At 35.4% G+C, this 18,407-nt stretch overlaps 1 protein-coding gene across 4 annotated transcripts in view; it reads left to right on the top strand.

Moving 5' to 3' along the window:
• Positions 1-18,407, top strand: part of COL11A1 (collagen type XI alpha 1 chain) — a 129,668-nt gene that overhangs the window by 34,354 nt on the left and 76,907 nt on the right. Inside the window, exons 6-11 of one of the 4 annotated variants that reach the window (XM_041421409.1) lie at positions 10,859-11,011; positions 11,194-11,289; positions 13,290-13,535; positions 16,150-16,212; positions 16,768-16,809; positions 17,167-17,229. In XM_041421409.1, coding sequence (XP_041277343.1) covers positions 10,859-11,011; positions 11,194-11,289; positions 13,290-13,535; positions 16,150-16,212; positions 16,768-16,809; positions 17,167-17,229 — 663 coding nt within the window. Of the gene's footprint in view, positions 1-10,471; positions 10,589-10,858; positions 11,012-11,193; positions 11,290-13,289; positions 13,536-16,149; positions 16,213-16,767; positions 16,810-17,166; positions 17,230-18,407 lie in introns of all 4 variants that reach the window. The other 3 variants (XM_041421410.1, XM_041421411.1, XM_041421412.1) reach the window with 3 other exon arrangements.

Here is an 18,407-nt window from a genome sequence, read left to right as displayed (position 1 = left end):
GTTAAACTGTAATTATTTTTAAAAATTATGGCAGTATGAGTTTGTCTACTCATTAATATTTATTCTTCCTGTGTAGGTTTATAATTTTACTGATGCTGGATTTCAACAAATGCCACATTTGAAAGATGTTGGAGCTTTGAGTATCCCACAATTGTAAACTCTCCCTGTTAAATGTGCCCTGTGTTTTAATGAGCTGCATGCACACATGCATGTGCACACAAAAGTATTTCAGCCAGTTCCACTCACAGGAGGTAAACCAACAAGGACAAAACAGAGTAGGAATTTTTCCCAGAAACATGAAAGATATTTAGAGAAACCATTAGTCACTGTAGACAGTTCTCACAGCCACAAACTGAGTAGTTCATCCAAGTCAAGATAGGTCCTCAGATTAGACCTCTGAACCCTTATATGTATTGCTGTACACATTCTAAGTATTATACATACATTCTAAGTACTTGCACTGAACAGTGTAAAGGGAAAAGCTTTTCCAAAAGTCATAACTGAACTTGGCTCTGGACAGCTTGTATGCACACCATGTGTGTGTGATCTGACTGGTTATTACTACTGATTGCTCAAGAGATCAGCATTAAAAACTGGCTGAATTGTTCTTAGATGTCTGCTTTGAGCCTGTTTTGGGACTGAACTTTTCCTAAACACATGGTAATTTTTCATTACTATTTATTCTGACTTAAAATTCTGTCAGCAGGGGACAAAGGCCCATAGGGTGCAGAACTTCTTTCAGAGGGACTCCCTTTCCCATCCATTCCATCTGAGGTGTAGTTCAAGATATGTCAAGTCACCTACACACAGGCAGAGGACTTTATACTGCATTACAGTGTGTGGGGTCTGGGCTTTTCAGGAGGATCCCAGAGGACCTGCTGTCTGTGTGCCTGCATACCTGGATCTCCATATTCCAAACCAGAACAGATTGAAAGCATATCACTGGTAATTTATTCAAAGACAAAAAAAAGATAGCAAGATCTAATTTTTTTTTTTTTGTAATGAAATTTCAAAGAAAATTTAAATTTTGCTTGGGAGTTTTTCTGGGCTTTTTGTTCTATTTGGTTGCTTTTGCGTTCAGTGGTTTTTAATGTGTTTTTCAAAGGCCTCTTTTTCCCTCTTGGTTACACAGAGTTTGTAGCAATACCTACAGAGAAAAATGTAAAATCAAGGATCCTAATTCGTAGTGTAACATTTTAAAATTAATTTGAAAACAAATGGAAGAGCACTTATTGATTAATAAAATGGAGAACTGCTGTTTCTATATATTTCATTTTTTGCTGAGAGTGGTGATTGGATTCTTTTACATAGCTTTCTGAACTAAGACACAATTAGGTCAGAAATTGTGCTCCATGAGTTTGTGTCACTTTGCATAAATATTCCCAGTGAAGTCAATAGATCTCTTAAATGTGTAATAGTGATCTAAAATAATTGCATCAGCAATGCTACCAATATGATAAATATGAAATAGAATAAATGGCAGACTGAATTTATAGAATGATAGAATAGTCTGCTAAATAGTAAAAAAAGCCTCAGCTTGTTGAGGCAGGATACTTTATTATCTTTTGAGAAGCAGCCTGTCAAATCACACAGATAATTTATTTTAAGGAAATAAATGAAACAAACTTTGTTTAGGTACTGAAAGAATTTATAGAATATTGAAGTGCTGATTTTTGTAAACTTCTAATTGCAAAACTAAATAAAATGTTAAAAGAGAAAAATATATTTGCAGCTAGTCTATAAGGAAAATAATTGTTTTTAAATACTTGATTATATGTTTTGAGGAAATTACAATTTTGATTAGTGATACCTCTGCAAAGCTTCTGGCTTTTCAACATATGATATTTTCATTTTTTAAAGAAAGGTAAAGTACATGACAAAGAGATTTGAATCTGGGTGCCTTGTTTCAGAAATTACTATAAACAACGAGCTGTCGCCGAATTAAATTTTTAGTAGTTTCTTAGTAATTGTGCTAGAAATACAGAAATGTGTGTAAAACGGATGGCATTAAAATTTGTCAGTCATGATACTGCAGAGCAGTAAACAGTGATGGGAACACAACTGAAGGCAATGTTACACACATACAAGCCAAAGAAATAATTGCAGGGCAAACACGATGTGCTCAGTAGTACACTGCAATAACAGTCTGCATGCATGTGGTAACAGAAGAACCTTTCATCTGCAGCAGATTGTCCCCATCTGGGATACTAATCATGCTGAAAGGCAACATGGAAAGATTATTGTTCAGCTTGATTGGTTTCATGGTTTGATCTTCAATGTTTTCACACAAACTCTTGTGGTAGGAAGAAGGAAGAGGGAAAACTGGGAGAAAGGCTAGGCAGGACTGTCCCTTCAGAGTCTGGATTAAACCAGAAGAAGCTGAAAATATTTGTTGGGCACTAGCTTCAAAATATGCTGATTGTTAAAGAAGGGGAAAAGTTTTTCCTAAAATAGTACGATGCGTGTCTTAGTTTGTGAATAAAGAAGTAAGAATTCAGATGCAATATTACTTCTGCATGCTTGAAACACAGACTTGAAACATAGACTGCATCATCACACGTGGCTCACTTACCTTATGCAAACATCCAGGACAAAAAGAAAATATAGACAAATGGGTTGGGGGGGGAGAAGAAAGATAGATAATTTCAGTTAGGAAAATATCTAATAAAACCTGTAGGAAAGAAAGAACAAATTACCAAAATGATGAATCTCTAGCTATCTTTAAGCTAAGGATAGAGACCTTTCAGAAAGTTTGGGGAAATGTTATTCATACTTTAGTTGACTAAGTTACAGAGTGACTGTAGGAAGTTTTGAAGTCTGCAAGTATGGAAGAGTTAGCCAAGGTGGTCTAATAGCCCCTCTTGGCATTATGTCTTTGAGTCTTTGAATTATTGCAGTCCAGAATAAGAAACTGATACTTGGCTTAAAGATAAATTATGTGATTTCAGAGCTGTTAATGTGTGTTTCCAGCACTGATTACAAAAGTTATTGCAGTCCAGAATAAGAAACTGATACTTGGCTTAAAGATAAATTATGTGTTTCCAGCACTGATTACAAAACCCAAAGGAAGTGGTTGATTTTTCATCAGTAAAATAAAAAATTATGTTTGTGAAGTTGCATTTAGGAAGATGAATAGGATTTCTCTTGAAGTTGCACAGTTTTGTAGTCCCCTGGCAAGGTCACAGCCTAGGAAGGCATTCAGTCTGAAAAGTTGGATATTTTTAGACCACTAAAGAAGCATCTTGAGAGAAGGATTTATGTAAAAATATATTGGTTTAAGGGCATAAGTACTTTGTGTAGCTGAATATAATCCTTGTTGCTCTAGGCAATGCTTCTGTCTCCAAAGGAGCAAATAATAAAATATCCAGTGTTTCAGGTTTTGGGGCATTTCTTTCAATAGCAGTACTGATTTAAATGAGTCATTTTCTGAATTTGTTTCCACCATATGCCCTCTTTCTAGTTCAGCTGGTGGAATTGTCTATGTGTTTGTTGTGGGAAGGGTCTAAGACTTCATCTAGACTAAAAATAACTACCAGCCATAAAATCAGAAAAATTATGGAATATTTTGGGGTGAATTCCATTGAATGAGCCTGAGAGTGCATGTCACGTCACTGCAACATCAGAAATTAAATATTTCTTTTTAAAATGTTTGAGTGTTTCTGAAGGACTTATGACCTTCACTGTGCTCTCATATGTAAATTTACTGGACACTGACTTGTAATCAAATTGTATTTATTAATTATACCTTAAGCGCTGCATTGAGATTTCCTTTTTCTTGTTGTATTTTCATTTTCTTTTGCATCACACTCAAACTGCAGTTTTGGTGGTCCAGCAGAGAGGATTTCAATGCCTACTTTTTATTTACAGGATCTCTTCATGCCTGAATCAAATACCAAGTTTACCCTAAACAAAGTTCAGGAGGAATCAAACATCTCACAGTCGGATTCATAAAAATAGAAGGCTGTGAATAAAGACATAGAACTAGTCAGCCTAGAAAAAGAGGACATATCTTAAATTCGACCCTTGTCTGCAGGCTTACCCAGCTGTGCTGTCCTGTTCCCTCATGACATTCTTCTCCCTCAGCAAGGTCAACTCCTGCATCCTCACTTTTCCCTTCCTATAATGGGTGACCTGAGGATTTCAAGATACAAGCTTTGGACCTGATTGGGCCTTCATATTTCCATTTTAATTCAGTCAGTGCCTTTCTGGACCCAAGTGACTGTGTTATGTGTCTACACAAGATTTATTTAACTGGGCAACTTCTAACTACCTTTTGTGTTCAGGCTCTGCAGAATGTGTTGCGCTTGGCTGCTGGCCAGGACTGTGGGCTCTGTGTGAGCAGTTCAGGCTGAGCTGTTAGGATAGATGCATGTCAGAACCCTCCCTATACAGAATGCTTCTATTCCCCTGGGATTTGTTCATCAGACCTAAGTGCCATTCAGACTCGAAACAGGAGAGCAGTAGATTAATAGTAATATCCATGCACTTCACTCTGTTGTTTATTGTCATTTATCTCCATCTTCAAGACATGTTTTAATTGATACATCAGTCTTCCTTGTTCTTGCTTGTGAATAGCCAGGTATAAATCTCTGTATCTTCTCAAGGTCAGAGTGATGACCTCAGCAACTGGCACTGCACAAAAAGGTGTTGCCTAGAAGTTCAGGAATCTTTGGGTTTTTTCACATTGAATGTATGACTTAGATTTAAGGATCCCATATGGGTTTGCAATTATATTTTAAAGCTATCAACACTGCTTTTCTTAAAGGTACACACCTATGCATTTCTTATAAATACCTTGTGAACAATCTGGCCTCTATCCTGTTTTCAAACTCCTTTTTACTATATATGGAAATGTATTAAATTCCTTTTCAGTTCAATCACACATGGTTTTCCAGCTCACAGAAATTAGAGCAGTGACAGACCTAGCCAGTCTTCATCATCCTTGATGTTGGGCAATATATTTTCTGGAGGATCTTCAGGTCTTTTCAAAGAAATCAGCTGTCAGGCATTCAAATCTCTTGGAAGATTATTCTGTAACCTAGTGAATCACATGGTCTGACTTCTGCTGAAGAAATGCTTCCCCAAAGGAACTCAGCTTCATTTATTTTGGATCTATCCCAAACTAATGGATTATTTGGAGACATGAAATGTTTTCTTTTAATGAAATGAATTTGGTAAATTAAAAGTGCAAATGGCCCCCAGATATCTTGACTTGGAGGCTTCAAGCATCCTTTCAGGATGTGTTAATTTAGTATCCTTTGGGGTGTTTGACTGGTCAGAGAGAATAGTTTTCTGAAAAATGCAGAAAAGTGATTATTTTTATGTTTAATCTTGTGTTTATTGCTGTCTTTAGAACTGCAGTTAGCTAATTTAGCAAATATTGAAAACTGTGATCTTCCTAGCTCTCTTTTTCTTTACATAGATATATAAAATTTTTATATAAGGGAGTAACATAATAAAGAACCTTAAAAGTGTTATTCTCCTTTTGAAAGAGAATATCTTTGGAAACTGAAAGTAATGTTCTTATCTCCTTTTATCTCCTTGCTTGTATCACTTTTATGAACAATATAAGGACTCTATGGCAGAAGAGGCCATCCTTTAAATTTTTTAACTTTCCTTCTGCCCTAAGATTGACATCTTCTACCACTTGTTTATTTATATTATTGCAACTGATTTTTAAAATTCTCATTTTGCTTGGCATCCTTTATTGCATTTTGTAAACTGTTAGTGAGCCTAGAATATGTCAAAGTCATCTTTGCCTCTTTAGCTTATATATGATTTACCATAATTTTTAGGAAAGGGAAAAATCAAGATTATGACTGTTCTTTGGTTGTGGATATAGATTATTAATTATTTTTGTTGGGAAATATAGAGGAAAAAATTGCTAAACACTACATTTGTAATGGGAGGCTAAGCTTTTAGAGTATGGATAGCAGAAGAATTGGTTTCAAAAGTAAGGTTTCCTTCAGAATGTTTAAGTTATTTCGCAGTTCAAATAGGCCTTCCATGCTGCTGATCCTCTGCTTCTAAAATTCATCTGATGAAGAAAACAGCTCATCTCTTTAATTGGAATTGCATGATGATCTGGTAGTGTAATATAATCACTCTGGTAAAGAAAGCATGAGGTCATAATGGAAACATTTTGTCCCATCAAAAAGCAGCAGGTTTCATTCTTCTTTTCATTTGTAAGAAAATAGTCATATGCAATATTCATTACAAGAATGGCTGTTTAGTAACTATTGGTGGTCTTAAGAGAGAAGAAAGAAAAGCAAGAGGAAGAAAATTGCATCACATCTGAAGTATGTGTTACCTGATGTCTCTTAGCTGAAATCCCTTGCTGAGTTTAACCTATTATTTATTTTGAAATTCTAGATCCTTTCTCCTGTATATTCAAGAGTCTACTCATTATCTTTCCTTGATTAGTAGTACAACTATGATAGATTTCTGTGAACTGTCCAGCTTCTGTGAACTAATAGGGCCTGGGTTTTGTGTATCCAAAATGTAAAGGAAGTTTCCGCAAGGTTTGTTGAGGTCAAACTGAGTGGATCTGATAAAGGTGATCTGATAAAGGTGACCTTTCAGTTGTGTAGCTCCTGGAAAAGAAGGGGTATGTGCCACATATCCAGTCTTAATTGGAAAATGTTAATGGCAGGGTAAGTTTGAGTTGCCAGCTTCACAGCAGGTGACTAAAGCCATTAAATCTGTCACATGTCTGTATATTTAGTCTTCCTTTATCTGACTAGTCCTTCACTAGTCCTGTTGCGTCCTATTAAAAACAGGGAACAGCCTTCATCAGGTCGAACTGGTAAAATCATTCTGTGAGTAAATCATATCTCTAAAGTGCATCTTTACATCAGCTAGGGGAGTAGAGATGCATTCTTCCATCTGGACAGGTTGTGCCTCAGGAGATACACCTGGAAGATTTTGCATCTCTATTTAACTCTTTGCCGCAGGACCCCTGGAGTTCAATACAAAACATATTCTCTGTTTATCAGCTGGTGTGAAATATGAAGGTTGCTGATTTTTCAGAAGAAAGTATTGGTAAAGGATGGGTTGCTAAGAATAAAGATTATCTTGTAGAACATTTAGGCTACTACATATTTTCACTTGTGCTCCTTGTATCGTTGGGACTACAAAGTACTAAGATTTCAAAACTACTTGAATATGGTTTTGGGATAGTGGCCACATGTCCTGGCTTGTAAGTTCAATAATTTTTGTAATACCCCTCTGATACTGTGCTCTTAAAGTGGAAGGTCTTCACCTGCTTGGCATTAATCTGACTCCAGCATGGAAACTGTCATTCCCCACTTCTCATCCATCCCTATTATTTCTTTCTGTGTGCCTGCATATCAGTGCAACCAAAATATGCTCTTGTATTTTTGATCACATTTTGCATATAAGGAAAATTTCACTTTCTTTAATAGAAATGAGTGAAGCACAATACCCTAAAGTATTTTATGTGTGATTACGCATGATGCAATAGATCTGTCCACGTACTTGTGCTTTTTTGTATTTTTTTTCTAGTTCTCATTCATAAATTTCTGACTTTTTGAACTAGCATAAATAGCTTTCTCTTAGCATAAATATCAGCTTATTCACTACTTTCTTTTTTAATACTAATATACTTGGCACAGATAATTTTCCTTCCTATTTCTCCCCCCAATTTACATTTCTGTTTAGTTCATGGCCTCTGTAAAACTATTTGCAACCCACTGTTGCAATTTTGTTAGTAATGTGTTTGGCACCATTTAGCACAGCCGTTCAGCTTACCTTGAGAAAAGCCATACTACTGAGATTTGCAAAACAGTTATAATACTGAGAAAGAGTTATATTTTAATTGTCAGTTGGTCAAAGTGGCTGCTGTAATGAATACTTCCAGTTTCAGAAGAGGTTTACAATGCTTACAGAGGAATCTGTGTGTCTATAAGTTACTGATACAAACTTCTAACAGCATATTAAACTTAAATCTGGCTAACAACATGGTAGTTCTCTCAAAAATATTGCTCCACTTACCTCTTAAGATACTGGATATTATTTAACATAGGTAGTGTCTTTTGCTTGGGTTCCAATAAAAATTGCATATCAGAAGGTTTGATTCATGTTGTTTGGCTTAGGAAGCATTTAAAAGTATGGAATTGGTTGCCACTGTTAGGGTGGAATGACTGAATTTAGAGAGGTATATTCCATTGAATACTTTTTTTTTTTCCCCTGTAGATAAACCTAGTTAGTGTGAACTTCTTCAGAGAAGATAAGCAAATTTTTTTTTTTTTTTTCCCCGTAGATAAACCTAGTTAGTGTGGACTTCTTCAGAGAAGATAAGCAAATTTTTATGCTTATCTTGCAGACATTTTTATAATTTCCAAATATATACTGCAATTTCAATGCTATTCTATAACTATTTCAAAAAGTTTTGTTTTATCCGTGTGGTTCTTCCTTTATTTCCTTTTTGTGGCTGCTTATGGTCTCCCAGAAGCTTGTCATTGCATTTCTTCTTTGGGTGCCAGTGGCACACTTCTTAGAGACAAGCTGTATTGTGTTGCACTTCCAGAACTGCACAAGCCAGAAAATGTGCTTTTATACCTTGGCAGACCTGTAAATGTATCATTGCTGCACATGAGGCCCTTCAGCTCCACCAGTTATAGGTCAGATATGTTTCACTGATTTCACTGGGTTGGGACTGAATCTTAATTTGCTGAAGAAGGAGAGAAGAATCCTATATTCCTTACCGTGGTTAAGACTAAATGCTGCTGGTTTTGAAAAGTATAGATAGTGTTAACTTTTTTTGGTTACGTAGAAGATACCACTGATGAAATCAAACCATTGCTTACATTATATGAGGGAGGTATAAAGTGCCCATATACTTCCCAAAGAGGATATTCTCCACCTAAAATGACATGTTTTTATTTAAATGTAGTTTGAAGTGCTCTTATTAATGTCCAATATAGTTTTAAATGAGTATGTATGTTACATCCTTTTTTAATGTTTATCAAATCTCATGACTGATCAGTTTATATGTACAAGGGTAGAAATACTCAAAGGATAATTGAGCAAAAAGCATCTGCCTTCTGATAAAAAATCTGTCTTCTTTTAAAGCAAAGCTGTTGATCATAGTAAGACTCTGAGGAGTCACAGGAGTGGAGTAATAGAAACTCATGTAAAAGCCTTTTTAAGTGATTAAGGGCCTTTCAGCTTTAGCCTTATACTTGCTGAGGAAATCATCTTCTGTAATAAGTAAAAAATTTTATCAAAAAACATTGCCAGAGGCAACAGTTAAACAAGTGTTTTGGTCACATGGTAGAATATAGTTTGGAATATGGAGATCTATTTTAATTTGTAATTTCTTCTAACATGTCCATTTATTTTTGATAATGATGACTTCTATGAATCTTCAGACTGATTTGGAAGTGCAATGTACTAATTCTCTTTCTCATCAACATAATGAAACAAGCAGACAATGATGCTGACTTGTAACAGGAGAGAGGGATTTCAGAAGGGACAAGTTCACATGAGGCACATTTGAATATTTCTTCTTAAAGAGAAAGCAAACACTTGTCGCTCTGGCCACAGTTCTGCCTTCTTTTGGCTCCCTGGGCACATAAAGAGTAACCAGGAGTCTGCTTTAATTTGTCAGACCAACCATGCTTGTAGCTTCAAGCATGGTAGGAGTGGGAAGATTGTTTAAAGCTGCCCTTCTCTCAGTTCTGATGAGTTGTACTTGGTGCAGATAATATGTGAACCAGGATCTTCTTGGCACAGCCGAGAGTACAGCTCAGGAGTTCCTGGCTCCCTAGATCGTGTTCACAACACTGCACAAGGCAATTCTACAGCTACTTGCTCCTGTAAAAAGTTTGTGTGCCAAATCTTCATTTGATAAAAATTTTAGAAACAGAGCTATGGAGCAATTTACAGAAGCTGAATCTGAAATTAAATTACAGTGGTGAGATTTTACTCAGGAAATCTGTACCATGGAGCTGTCCTGGTTTTCAAACTCGACATCAAACAAGAGGAAGATAACCATGTTTTCTTGTGAGCTGGGGCCTCGCCTCTATCTGAAATTATTTATTCATGTCAGATATTGGCATCTCTGCTCTTCTGATCACTGAAAAAAATGCAAGTAAAAGAGGTATTATTTGAAATTTAAAGATTAAATAAATATGTGGTTTCACAAAGATCTGTTGGGGCTCCCAGTAGTCAAAATTATACTTGATTCTTCTTTGCAGTCCAATTAATGAGAGGTTTTTTTCCTGGCATTACTATTTACTTTTTTATTACTTCTGTAATGTGCTTTCAAAGAAATGAGAAGTTGTGAGGTTTTTTTTCCCCAAATGAATAATTATATTGAATTGTTAATACTGCCTTAATTTTGTTAAACTTTATTCCTAAGTAAAGGTGAAGTTACTTTCCAGTATTGCTAATCTAGTTTGCTACCTCTAACATGGGAATGCCTGATATTTTTCCATTTACAATGTAGTACACACCAGAAGATTTTATCGAATATGACTATGAGTATGGGGATGCAGATTATAAAGAAACTGATTCTGTAACAGAGGGACTCCCACTGTTCGAAGAGACAGTAGCACAAACAGAGGTAACAGAATGTGATCTGTTTGTTGTGTGGTGTCCAGCTGTCCCCTACCACATGGTTTGTCAATTTGTGTCTTTGTATATGAGCTTAATACTTTCCTCTCACTCATTTCTTTATTTCCTAGCTGTTACCTTTGCTTTCAGTTAGAGATGGAAGGTCTCACGGCTGACAGCATTCATCTCGCATTTGGTTACCCTTCTTTCATTCACCCTTTCTCAATTTCCTTTTCATTTTATTTATGTTTTCCCATTCCATCTTTCATAACGTTTGCAGAAAAAGAAAGCCATGGTCAAAAAGAAGAAGAGGACAGTGGCCGCTAGCTCAAAGGACAAACTTCAAAAGGCCACAACAAAAAAAACTGAAAAATATGCATCCAAGAAGAAGAAAAGTTATCAAGCACCAACAAAAGACAAACTAGGGGTAAAGGTAGCCAAGAAATAATCAAGATCTTTCCCAGAACAAGACTGGAAGATCTTTGATAATAAGAAAAAAATTCACCTAACCCCACTAGATGAATACATCTAATACCATAACCTGAATAACAGCAATGCCTTTTGAATTTTTCGTACAAGATTTTTTTTAATAATGTGTTTGTTTTTGCATACTAGGCCAACGTTATTGATGGATTTCAAGATTATAGCATAGCTGAAAATGACTATGGGCCCCAGACAGAAGCTCCCTCCAGAGCTACTGAAGCAAATGAGGTAATAAGGACTCTCAAGAAAATACACGTCCCACCAGGTGTCATTCATTAAAAAAGTAAAAATGCATTTTAAAAGGATGGATTTCTGTGTAAATGATATAAACTTTACCAGAACTTTATGTGATTTCACACTTTCTCAGCTAACATCAGAAACTACTATTTTCTTGAGGAAAACTCCCATTAATTCTGTAGAGATCTGCCAAATCTTCAGCCTGCAGAGTTCATGATTCTGGAAATAATTCAGTGATATATGGTGTGGGAATGTACAAAGAATGACTGCCACCATAGCAGCATATGAAAGTTGAGTAGGAAGCCATCATTTACTTTTCATAGTTTTTCAGCTAACAAAACCAAATTATTTGATTTTCATTTGCTCTATTCAAAAGAAACATAATTTGAACTGTCAAAAAAAACCAAAATTATTTTGACTTATGTTAGAAAGCACATTGCTAGAAAGCCACAATAACAGGTCTAAACATTATTTTGTTAAAATTACTGCACCTAAGCCAGTGTTGATTAATATGTTTGCATATTAATTAACACTAGTGTTACAAAAATGATGGCAGATTTTAAGAAACATTTTTCTCATTTTTCTTTTCCTTTTCCTTTCAAAATTAAGATTGTTGCTTAAAAGATGTACAAAACTCCCCCTCCCCTCTTTCCCCTAAATATTTGAAAAAAGAGTCCCCATTTGTCCTATGCTTTTCCTCTTATGTATCTTGGAAGGTGAAGGTGAATTAAGGTATGTTTTACTCATTTTGCTGCCAAGAATTCTTGTGTTCAGTCTCATGTTTGCTTCTCACAAATTGATCAACAAATGTATCTAAATCATTCCATTGCCTGGGCAATTCTAAGCCAATTGTACAATTGTAGAGCTGTAGTGAAGTACATTCAAAGTGCTGAATGCTCTCCTTGGTGAGAGCACTTCTTCATAAAGGTAAAATTTGGCTTAGAATTGGTTCTGATTTCTGTTTATTCCAGCTATAAGGTAGAAGTCATTTCCATAACTAATGGAATTAGGCAAGTGTTAAATCAGAATCTGGCCTTCTATTTTAATTGCAATACATTTCAATGTTATTATTAGATCAGGATTTTTTAATTACAGTGGATGTTGATTAGCTTCTGAATATTTTCAAGATCACACTACTTCATATTGTCTGATCATTTTATATTATGATATCAGATGATATCTGAACTTCAATTTCTTTCAAAATTGTTGAAAGACCTCTGTAACAGAATAAAGCAATCCTCCTTTACTTCACAAGTGGTTTTGTACATCTCAAATATAGCATTATTTTAAACTGCTTTAGTGCTTTTAAGTTGTTTGCTTGGTTTGACAGCTTACACACTTTAAGGTGAAAGCTTAGATTTCAGAAATCTTAAATTTAATCTGAATTGTACAGGTAGAACTTAGACAAAAAATATGTAAATTACCATGACACGCAAAAAGTCATGTCTTTTACTGATAAATAAACTTCAAAATCATTAACAAGAGAAAAGAAGTTTAGCTCAGCATTGGTATTTATAGACAGAAAATAATGTAAAAGGCTGGGATTGACTAAAGTGATGCTTGCACCTCCTCCACATTGCTATTATGAAAAGATCTGAACTTACTCACTGCTCATTGCATATGTTCATTCATGAATGCTTGTAAGAGTGAAACCAAGCAGCGAAATTCAGCTATATTTGGCACTAAAGTAACATTACGCAAGCAGTACACATAATACTGGGTATATTGAATTCAGTGGTTTTGAAAATAAAAAACCAAAGCGTATGAAAACATTACTTCTTTGTACTACTTATACAAAGATCTTTTAATTACTCTGAAAGGCTGAGCTTCCATTCCTTCAGACTCTAATTAAAAGACAATGTGCTGTAGTTCTACTGTTCTTTCTTCTTTTGACAAGTCATCATGGTGGATCAGCATATGCTTACATTGCTTTACTAACAATAACCCACATATTCCTCCTATTCCCAAATCTTTGCTACTGATACAAATAGCAAAATCCTGTTGAAGAAGTATTTGCTGAAGAATACGTAACTGGAGAGGATTATGATAAAAAAACTGAGGCAACTGAATATGGAAGCAGAGGAGTAGACCTCAGTGAATCTGATCTGCTGGTAGATGGAGATTTAGGAGAATATGATTTTTATGAATATAAAGAATATGAAGAGAAACCAACTGATTCCACTAATGAGGAGTTTGGTCCAGGTGTTCCTGCAGAGACCGATATCACAGAAACAAGCGTAAGTTGACTGGAGGCATAATGCAGATTAATCTAATTTAGCAATTCTTTTATAATTACACAGTCTCAGAACTGCACAGACCCTGATCCAGAGCTCCTTGTACATATCAGATATATTCTCATTTCCAATATCCTTTGGATCAAGATCCTCTTAGTAATCTTGAACTTTGTATTTTTATCATGTAAGATTTGTGTTTTATTTGCTGAAGGGAGTAAGGGAGGGTGGAAGATGGGAGGAAAAGGAAAGAGGAGATGGAATTAAAGAAATAAATTATATAAACAGTTTAAAAAACCTTTCTAAACTAGAGCTAAAGCTGGAAAGAACATAAGTCCTAACGCAGGTACAAAAGCTGTAATTAATATTTTTATATGATTACCTTTAGAAATTGAAATGCATATAAGTGTCTAGAATCCTATGGCTTTTGCATCTTTCCAATAAGAAAATTCATGAGTGGGAAGGTTAAGGCCTGAACCCTTTCATGAAAATAAGCTTAGTCAATGGTGACAGGTTTATGGTCTTGCAGAAGTGATTTAACAGCTCAGTATATATAAAGATAGATAGGATGACATGGTGGATCCTGTGAATCATGCTTTTCATTCTGAGTTTTATAGCTCTCTTTCCCTCTGACTTAATCATAGGCTAAACAGCAAGGCTTTAACTTTTCTTTAGTTGTGCCAAGATCCTTATTTATCAGTTTACCAGCTGTGGATGCTGCAAAGAAAACTAATATGGCTAAGACTGGAAGGAAGAAAAATCCCATTTGGATTTTTTAATTAGGAAGACCCTGAATATAGTAGAACGAGAGAATTTTGTTTTCACTATTTGCTCAGTCTTATCTGTATTTTCTTCTCACAAAGTCAAAACTTCAGTTTACAAAGGATCCAAGAAATAACAGCAAATGCTGTGAGGTTGCTTTTCTCTGCCAACCTTGAAACCCATCCTTCTGTTTTTCATTTACTGATCCTTTCTATACCCTGTTGGGGTCATTGTATTTTTTAATGATCCTTATCTGTGCAATGTGATACAAGTGTACTCTTTTCCTTCTAGCCCAGGTGGGGACACTGTGGCAGAATGACACAGAAAAGGTCAGATTATCTGTGAAGTAAAGCTCCCATAAGGCACCATTTGTGCCTGCATTAAGCAAATGACTGTGTAGACTCTGTTCCCTGGTGTAAATTTCAACTTAAAATGCCTTGATACAAAGGTGAAGGAGTCAGGAATCTTGAATTAGAACACAGTCTCTGGTCTGTGCTAGCTTTATTGCAGTTGTCATCTGCTGAACTAGAGATATGTCATTTTCCTTTGACCTATGAACATATTTTGAATACCTGAAGTTCTATCTGTGATAAAAAAAAGGCAAAATGGAAAGTACTCAGAATATGGGAAATTTCAAAAAGGGGAAATATTTCCAAGAGACCCTGATATCATTTTTTTTCAAGTAATTTATATTAATCCAATAAAATGTGATTGCCTGTACCTCTTGCTACTTGATTTTGATGAACTACCAATGGGTTTATGAACATCATTACTAGTGAGATCTGTGCCTTTATAAATCAGTGCAAAATGGACAGTCTGTGAATCCCTGTTTTGCAATTCCAAAATATTTAATATTGAAATACTGTAACATTATCCTTACCATTCTTACTAATACCCAGATATTTTAGAGTAAATGTTGAATCACTCTACTGAAATAAAAAAAAAACAAAAAACAAAAAACCAAAAAAAAAAAAAAATTTAATTTTAAGCTGGTCAGAGCTTAATTTCTAGTGAATATGTTAGCGATCAAGAGAGATACTTCTGAAGAAAAATACATTATCTCATGGTTTAAAAAAAATCAGTTCCTTTTTCTTTGTTTAAAACTTGAATCTGTTTCTCCCATTCTTCCATTAGTGTTATTGGCATATTGTTTTAGGTACTTCTCTTACCCTAATCCTGAACCCAAAACTTCCCACAGAGCTGGTCCTCAAAGAATTTGGCAGTTGATGCTAATTCAGGTAGTGCCGAGGCATCATCGGTTATCAGTGACTTAGTCTTTAGACTCCACAGTGCCACTTACCTCCTTTCTCATGTATGCCATGACATCACAGACCCTTCTCAGGTTGCTTCTCATGTTGTGGATGTCTCATGAATGAAGTTAGGAGCTTGAAAGGCACAGTACATATTGGACCAAGGGATCTTTCTTTCTATCTTACTTTAGGCTGCTTAACTCATAAAGCCATGAAGAGTCATTGTCAATTACCAAGAATATTTCCAATCAAATAAGAAAAGAATCTATGTTGTGACTTGCACACAGAAGTTTTAGACTCTATTTTCAAAGTTCTTATGTAAAGCATGGGATAAACACTCATGGGATGCACATCTCATTCAAAAAGTACAAATTGACAATATCCAATAATGGAGAAAGCATACACATGGCTTTTGCATTTTCCATTTCTCATGCATTAAATATTTTTTATTTATGTGGTTTGTACCTGTGATGTATTTTTTATAGTACAATTTTTTATAGAGAAATTCCAGCTTTAGCTTTCAGTTACAGGTTGCTGCAATTCTTTATTGTACTGGGTCTTTAGACCTCCTACTTATTTTTGGTTTTGGGGTTGTTTTTACTGGCCAGGTGACAGGACACGGGGCTTATGGAGAAAAAGGCCAAAAGGGAGAACCAGCTGTGATTGAACCTGTAAGTACAGATGTCAGGGAGTTTTTCAATAGCACTGTATAACAAATATTCACTGTTAATGCATCATTATGAAATGTTGTTATTCATGATAGGATGACAGCATCCACATTGTCCATGATCTCTGAAACAGTCCCTGTAATGTGCATGATATAAAGTGATTACTGACAGTGGCCTGTCCCTGCTACTCCTTTGGTTACATGAAGGACTAACCACATATTCCTTAAAAGAAAGAGAATCTTGTACAAAGGGAAACAGATCATTGATCTGATCTTCAGGCCATCTAGTAAATACATCTTGGACAGATCTACCCAGAAAACTTTCAGCTTAGGCACAGCTAACACCATCATTACAGGTTTCAGCAAAGGCTAGGAAGTCTTCCTCACTTTTAATGCCGTGCAATGGTTCAGATTCTCATGCTAGGAACTGTAGAGAGATTAGTCCTGGAAAAGTTTATCAAAACACTAAGAAATGTTAGCTTTAGTAGGTCAGCTAAAAAATTTTTTTATATTTTTCTACAAAATGATGAATGTAATATTGTGCTCCATCCACTCCTAGGGTATGCTCATTGAAGGACCACCGGGACCAAGAGGACCTGCTGTAAGTAGATTAATCACAATTTTCTTTATTGCACTTGATTTATCCACTGTGCTTTTCTATTCACAAGTTAACACAATATTGGTCTTATTATAGTTCCTAAAGGTGTATTAGATTTAGGACTTATAGAAGGGAATAGAAATGGGTCATCTCTAGCATTTTCAGTGGCAGCAAGCTACAAAATGATGGCACGTGAAAAATCTAAGTTTTGAATGTTGACTATAAATCTTTGTAAGAAAAAACAATATGCTGCCTTATAAATTATTTTATCCAAATATGTGTTCATCACAACTTTTGAGAGAAAAAATAGTTCAAAAATCTTCAAGTATTCAGCATAATTATGTTATTCATTTTCTATAGGGTCTTACAGGTCCCCCAGGTTTACAAGGTCCTGTTGGTCCTCCAGGTGACCCTGGTGAAAGGGTAAGTCAACAAACAGATTATCTCATGCATTCATAGGATATCTTGCACTAATTGCTACACAAGAGTGAGTTAGATCCTGATCTGAAATAGATCCACATAGGTTAGAAACTTCAGTGGAACTGAGGCTATTCATTCAGCTAAGCAAATCAAGTGAGAATCTGGACAGCGTTTTTCTTAGCGGTAGAAATACGTGCTGTAAATACAACAAGATGTTTAAGTTCTGGTTTGTTAGGATTTTTCTGGTTTGATGTGTTTAGAAATATGCTAAAGTAATAGATATAAACATTTCATATGAATTTGAATTACTTTTAAAAAAATCAGTATGGCTTCAGCTATAATATGTACAAATATAGAGAAAAACAAGCTTTCAGAATCAAAGCACATGGGATATTGAAAGTGATGGATAATATTTAGATGATCTTGGAAGAATTTATTGGCCTTTTTAAACAACATGTGGCTTGAGAAACATATCCAGTCATGAAATTAGTTAAAATTTAAGCTATAATTTTAATCTTCATGTTCTTCTAAGCCATTTCTTACTGCCACCACCAACATGGTTTTAAAACAGCGTAAATGTATTTATTTGAGGAAAATATGGTACTAAAAGGCTTTCCTATGTTTTATGAGAGATTTTTAATTGGTGAATCCAGCATGTTCATGCTGTATTTGTATATGAAAGATGTTAAGAAGATGCTATCACTTCACTGTATAATGAGGCAATATTAAAATCCCAACAACAATTTACCATGCTAGTAAGTAAGCATCCACACTTCTTTCATATTTCTGTGCTGTAGATTAATTAAATATTCCAGAATTTGAACTTATGAAATAGGAATTTTAAGACCTAGTAAAGGAATAGCTACCGACAGTACTTAGTTTTTAACTGGATGCTCACTGAATTCATCATGAGGAAATTCTTGACTAAGCACGTCATGTGCCTGTCACGGACCAGACACGACACAAATATATAATTGCAGCAATTAGGCTGGGAGGAGAATGGATTGAGAGCAGCCCTGCAGAGAAGGACTTGGGAGTGTTGGTGGACAAGAAGCTTGACATGACCCAGTAACACAAACTTGCAGCCAACCGTATCCTGGCTGCATGAAAGAAGCGTGAGCAGCAAGTCAAGTGAGGTGGTTCTGCCCCTCTGCCACCCTTGTGTGCCTCTTCTGTGAAGA

This window comes from Onychostruthus taczanowskii, unplaced genomic scaffold (genome assembly GCF_017590055.1).
Source record: "Onychostruthus taczanowskii isolate IOZ18803 unplaced genomic scaffold, ASM1759005v1 scaffold7, whole genome shotgun sequence".
NCBI lineage: Eukaryota > Metazoa > Chordata > Aves > Passeriformes > Passeridae > Onychostruthus > Onychostruthus taczanowskii.
The sequence above is the reverse complement of the archived record's forward strand: the minus strand, read 5'-3'. Positions and strand labels throughout refer to the sequence as shown.